Source organism: Channa argus, chromosome 13 (assembly GCF_033026475.1).
Source record: "Channa argus isolate prfri chromosome 13, Channa argus male v1.0, whole genome shotgun sequence".
Taxonomy (NCBI): domain Eukaryota; kingdom Metazoa; phylum Chordata; class Actinopteri; order Anabantiformes; family Channidae; genus Channa; species Channa argus.
This window is the reverse complement of record NC_090209.1, coordinates 228,523-234,522: the sequence shown is the minus strand read 5'-3', so window position 1 is coordinate 234,522 and position 6,000 is coordinate 228,523. Positions and strand designations below refer to the sequence as shown.

Genomic DNA, 6,000 nt, shown 5'->3' with positions numbered 1-6,000 from the left:
TGAATGAATGTATATATGTATATTTCTGTCAATTCAGCACAAAGCCTAATGAGTATTTTTTTCTCTAGTAGCTCCACCAGTTACAGGGACAGTACTGTTACAGCCTAAAACAAAAGTCTGTCACAAAATGTTTATTGCTGCAAGCGCGGATTCAGAGCGGGAGTCAACCCATGCGAGCTTTTTTCGAGCTCCTTTTTTCAAGAAATCTTCCCTCAAATGAAAGTAATAAAAGTAAATAATAATGATAATAATACTTAATTCTAGTAACGAGAATATGGTTAACAAAGTAAAAGTCTAAGTGTCCTAAGTTTATTTGTCTTCGCGTTTGTAGTAAATTATAACAATTGTTATTGTTATTGTGTCCAGCTGTAGGTCATTTAAAGAGGAACACGTCCTTCGAACCGTAGCCGCTGCTCTCAGCTCTGACCGCCTGGAGCCGTTATTGCTTTGGTTTGCGGCAGGTGACAGGTGTTCATGTTTTTGTGTCCACCCTGTGTGTAGGCTCACGATGTGCGGCTGTGGAGGCTTTGTGGTTCCGGCGTTGAGTGTATTCTGTAGCCCTGTATTATGTGTGTGTGTGTGTGTGTGTGTGTGTGTGTGTGTGTGTGTGTGTGTGTGCGCGCGCGCGCGCGTTCATCCATGCGTTCCCATTGGCTGCTAAAACTTGTTGGAGCGTTTCCCTCTCGAATAAGAGAAAGCCTCAAGAACCTATCGGTGCTCGCGTCCCGTCCCCCCTTCTCAAGCCCGCCTGGTCCAGATTTGTCCGGGAGACTGTCAAAATAGTCCAGTTTCACCCCAGTTAAATAAGCTCATGTCCGAGACAGAGTACTTGCATATTTTGAACCAAGTGTGAGAACTCAACACGCCTGGCTGTTTTAGGGTCTTTCACTTTGATATTAAATCTGGTTTTATCCTGCGCCACGCACTGGAGCTGTCAGACCTTTTCTTCCTTTAAACCACTTGTGACCAACAAGGCTCCACTTGAGCGGGACCTTTAACACGTGTCCGTCTTTTTGTTTTTATTTTTTTGCACTCTGCCTTTTATTGTGCCATGTCGTCTTTGCCAGGGACGGTACCGCGGATGATGCGTCCAGCTCCCGGACAGAGCTATCCCCGCACTGGATTCCCTCTGGAAGGTAGGCTAGGCTTCAGTGGAGCCGCGGAGCCGCCTGCTAGGCCTTTTACACTGGCAGAGAGAAGGTTTGTGAGAACGCGGGGCTCGATTTAAACACGAAAACATGAAAGTCAGCTAACTGGAAGAGCTTGTCCACTTTAACTATGGGTCTTTGTCACAACTAAAAACTACTTTTTTACATGATGCTAAAATTGCTTGTTACTGTATTAAGGTGCTTTAATGTGAGTTCTCTGCTATAAATCTACAAAATGCTGTAGGCTTGGCTACAGTTCATTTAATAAGTTTCCAATGAATATTTTGCCAACAAATTTAAAATATATTTAAAACATAAATTCATCTGCCGGGAGAGATCCTCTAACCAAACTGAGGGAATTCTCCAAGTGGCCTGCTCCTTGAAATTCAGATCAAATACAAAAGCATCAGTGAATCACATGAATGTTTGGTCAGCGTAGGGTGAATACGGACAGATGCTGCGCTTCATGTCCTCTTAAGGCTCGGAGCAGCTATGAAATGCTTTCTGTTAATGCAGTGTGTTCACAACGCACTTTGGTTCTGCAGTTTAGACAGTGCACGGATGAAAACATTATTAACACATTCATATTTATATTTTATTATTAGCCTATACTGAGAGAAAATACAAAATTTACATGAGAATATTTTTCGATTTCCGATGATGAAATATCCGGGGAAGAAAGTTCCATGCCGAGCGTAACTTTGTGTCCTCCACAGTGTCCACTCCCCTGGGCCAGGGACGGGTTAACCAGCTTGGAGGGGTCTTCATTAACGGCCGGCCGCTGCCCAACCACATCCGACACAAGATTGTGGAGATGGCCCACCATGGCATCAGGCCCTGCGTCATCTCACGGCAGCTGCGGGTCTCTCACGGCTGTGTCTCCAAGATTCTCTGCCGCTACCAGGAGACCGGCTCCATCCGGCCCGGAGCGATAGGAGGCAGTAAGCCCAGGGTGAGAATTCAAAAAATGGCCTCCCAACTTTAGATTATGAATATGATTTTACGTAGCTTTATTTTTTTCTTTCTTTCTGTCTTTTTTACGAAATGTCCTAGCAGCAGCTTGCACTCATCATGCCATGTCTTTCTTTGTCTCTCGGTCGTGCTGTCCCACCTGCAGCAGGTAGCCACGCCTGATGTGGAAAAGCGCATAGAGGAGTACAAGCGGGACAATCCCAGTATGTTCAGCTGGGAGATCCGCGATAAGCTGTTGAAGGACGGTGTGTGTGACAGAGGCACAGTCCCTTCAGGTGAGGCCTCCTCTGGTAAGCCGCATTTAATTAATATTTTTAATTGTTATTTTCCGATTTAAATGAATGTCAAAAAATAAATGTGAAGTGTGTCACCACAAGAGAAAATAGGGAATTATTTTGTATAATTATTATTATTATTATTATTATTTCTGAAGCTACTTTTATGTTGGCAGTGAGTTCGATCAGCCGTGTGCTGCGGGCTCGGTTTGGAAAAAAGGACGACGAAGACGAGTGTGATAAAAAGGATGAAGATGGAGAGAAGAAAACCAAACACAGCATCGACGGTATTCTGGGCGACAAAGGTAGGCCAGGGGAGCGCGCTGTTGACAGCTGCTGCTTTGACTACTGTCTCTGCAATGAATTGTGGATAAATTGGGCCTAAATGGGTGTTTTGTCGCTTTCGGGTTTCCTCCTTTAAGCTGTTCCCCCAGCAGACAGTGGCCGCTTAATTATTTATGATGGGACGCGCTGGAGCGTATCGGGCTCCTGCGACGCTCCTTAAACGCTCCCTTGAAAGCGATGCTGACAGATGACCGACGTGCCAGTCAGTATCAATTACAGGAGGCCTGGGGCCAGCGACCTCGATGCGATCCGGTCGGAAAAATAAAATGTGATGTTCGGTGGGTGAAATAAGCCAAATAACGAATGGATTTGTCTAGTAGATATTTCAATAAATACATTCAAGATTAAAGCGTTTATTATATTTTAAAAAATCTTAATCCGAACAGCGGTTTAGATGCAGTGAAAATTTCGGGAACAACCAAATCTGATGCGAGGGACAGAAGGAATTGTGAACCAGTTCCTAGGCGTTAATGCTGAATGTACATTTCAGAGACTTTTCTTTTAAATTGAAAATTGATGAACCTTTGTGTCGAAGGCCTGCGAATCATGCGTCCGTTAATTCAAGGCCTGTTTCCTGACCACTGGTTCGACTGGTGACGCGTCTTTTTTTCTCCAAAATCAATGTCCTCCTTTTCACGTATTTCAAAAGATCATCCCAGTGTCTCTCTGTCATCCAGATCTGGCATTTAATAATTTGAAGACTTAGCCTATTACAGCTGGTAATGAAACCGATGTCTGTTGAATAGGCGTCTGTGTTGGAGACGGGTGTAATAGCTCGAAGGCATGGTAAGAAATATATTTATCCCCTATCAGCCCTCACTCTCACAGTTCCAGGCACATGCGTTCTCTTGAAGGGCTTTAAAGCAGATTAAATTGAGCCTTTTATTTGCTTTCACTTTCATCTTTCAGTGGCTCACTTCGTGGTGCGAAGCCCGCGGCGCAAATTCATGAGATTTGAAGGTTTCCTCTCGTGTTGTTTAGATTGTATTTTTAAATATTCATTTCATTTGCGTTTATTGGATTGTTTTAGTGGCATGTTGGCAGACTCCGAGGGAGAGCCTGAGTGCATTTTAGCAGCATTATCTTTGAATGAATGAAAAGGAGTGACGGTGACTGAGACCAACACATGCAGCAATATTATTTACTCTAGTTTTTTATTAGATGGGCAACTGGTTTTAGAATGATGTGCTATGCTGGTACTAACAATATAGATTGTAGGCCACTACCATATTGCTCGCAACAATATAGCTAAGAATGTAGGCTAAATTCAGATTTCTAATGAAATTTCTAATAGAATGTTTAAATTATGTTACTTTAATCACACACAACTCTGTAAGATGCCTTTTTAGAACTCATATTCTATAGATTACTATAAATATGTCTTTTATTCTCTGGAATATACTGTAAACATATTTTACACGTGTTGTTGTTATATTAGGTCTCCACATGTGAAAGGTAGTTTTCATTCCACAGGGGCAGGTGTAATGGATACAGCAGGTTTGCTTTTGGTCAGTATCTGAGGAGCTTTCCACTAACAATGTGCCGTCTGTTTATTTGGAGGCAGTATGCCATTTCCAAAACCCACTGCATAAATAAAAACAGTCAGCGCTGAAGTCCAGAATAAGCCTGGTTAAAAGAAAAGATGGTTGACAGTGAGGATGGAGAGAGCACTTTAAACAAATCCAGTGGAAGTGATGAGAAGCAGCTTTGCAGAGAGCACAGGGTGTGGGAAGATCTATTGCAGCTATTAATAACACTTTCCCCGGGCATCCACACTTACTCCATCTGCACTTTCTCCCAGCTATTTTGCTGGGTTGAAATTGAAGGGAGACCCAAATGTTGGCTGGAGATAACACAATCATCACAGCCTTGGTCCTGGGCTGTGCATGAGTGTATTAAACTGGGATTAACCTCCCCTTTCCCCCCCCTGCCGCCTCACACTACAATTTCACATTTTTAAGTGACATATTTAAAAACACACAAGGGAACTGTAAGCCAGTGTGCAACACAGATAAATGTTATCAACAGTAATAATAATATCATTGTCACCATCATCATCATCTCCATGATAATCTGTGTTGAATTTTATGTGTTTCCATGTTAATCAACAAGTAATTTATCAGGGGAAAATCCTCAATTTGTGCTTTTTAGAGACTAAAGCAGTTTGTTTAATTTAGACCTTAAGGTAAGAATAAAATAAAAATAAATAGATTACACATGACTTTGCAGCCCTGCACATACTTCAAACAACATGAAGTCACTTACATCTAACAACCGAAAAAATATTCATTAGACTGTGATTCTTACAGATTGATTTCAGAAGCCAACACATAAAGTCCATATGCATTAGCGTCAGCAAATTCATTTGGAAATAAAACACCTGCTTAGAACACAATCAAAAATGTTATTATATCATTTTATATAATAATATAATAATGTATCAGGCTGTAGTATATTTTCTTATGACTTATCTGGTGAAAGTCAAGGGGCCCCATGAAAGAAATGTCCATGAAATTAGTCCTGATCATTGATTTGCAACATTGTTCACAATTATTTCTTTTGTGGAGTTATAAAAATGGCTTATATGGAATTTTGCTCTCAAATGAATATTCGAAGTCCCCATGACCCCTAAAAGGATTAGGTAAAGATAATGGATGGATATTAAAAGCAGTATGTTACCGAATCCACACATGGTGCTTCCACTATGAAAATATGTTGTCACTGCAAATTATTAGCCATGATGAACAAACAGGCTGCTCATGTAGCAGCAGTGGCACCACACTGACCTGAGGATAGGATTCATCTGTTTCAGACTTTAAAGCAGAGGAGGAAAAAGTAGGTGAGTGAAGGAGGAAGCTGCTAGAGCAAAGTGAGAAGCTTAGAGGCTTTGATCCTCTGCTGCTTTTGCTTATCAGAAACATTTGTGGTGACACTGCTACAATGACAGTTCATCATATTAGCTGGTGCCAGCAGTGCTTTAAGGCTTGCCTGTCTTTTAATTAAAGCTCATTTACTGCACAAGACAGGACCTGTCTGGGCCTCTTTGGTTCCACCTTCCAACACCATCAGTGTAACTGTGAGTGAAAAAATGTGGTTTACTTGACAGCACACCTGATTTAACATTTTCACAATAAAAAAAAAAAAAAATATATATCAAGGTGATAATACTTTATCCATGATGTGAATTCCTGGCCCCTTCAGCCAAGACACCAGACACATACCTTGATGATCTGTGTTGCAATTGATGGTTGTTTTGACTA

General features: G+C 41.6%; 1 protein-coding gene across 3 annotated transcripts in view; it reads left to right on the top strand.

The window, feature by feature from the left end:
- Positions 1–759: 759 nt before the first annotated feature.
- The window catches only part of LOC137140159 (paired box protein Pax-7-like), a 67,833-nt gene continuing 62,592 nt past the window's right edge, over positions 760–6,000 (top strand). For 2 of the 3 annotated variants that reach the window (XM_067528314.1, XM_067528316.1), the window contains exons 1-4: positions 760–1,136; positions 1,865–2,100; positions 2,266–2,410; positions 2,572–2,700. In XM_067528314.1, the coding sequence (XP_067384415.1) occupies positions 1,052–1,136; positions 1,865–2,100; positions 2,266–2,410; positions 2,572–2,700 (595 nt within the window). In that variant the 5' untranslated portion in view covers positions 760–1,051. The remainder of the gene's footprint in view (positions 1,137–1,864; positions 2,101–2,265; positions 2,411–2,571; positions 2,701–6,000) is intronic. The other variant, XM_067528315.1, reaches the window with a different exon arrangement.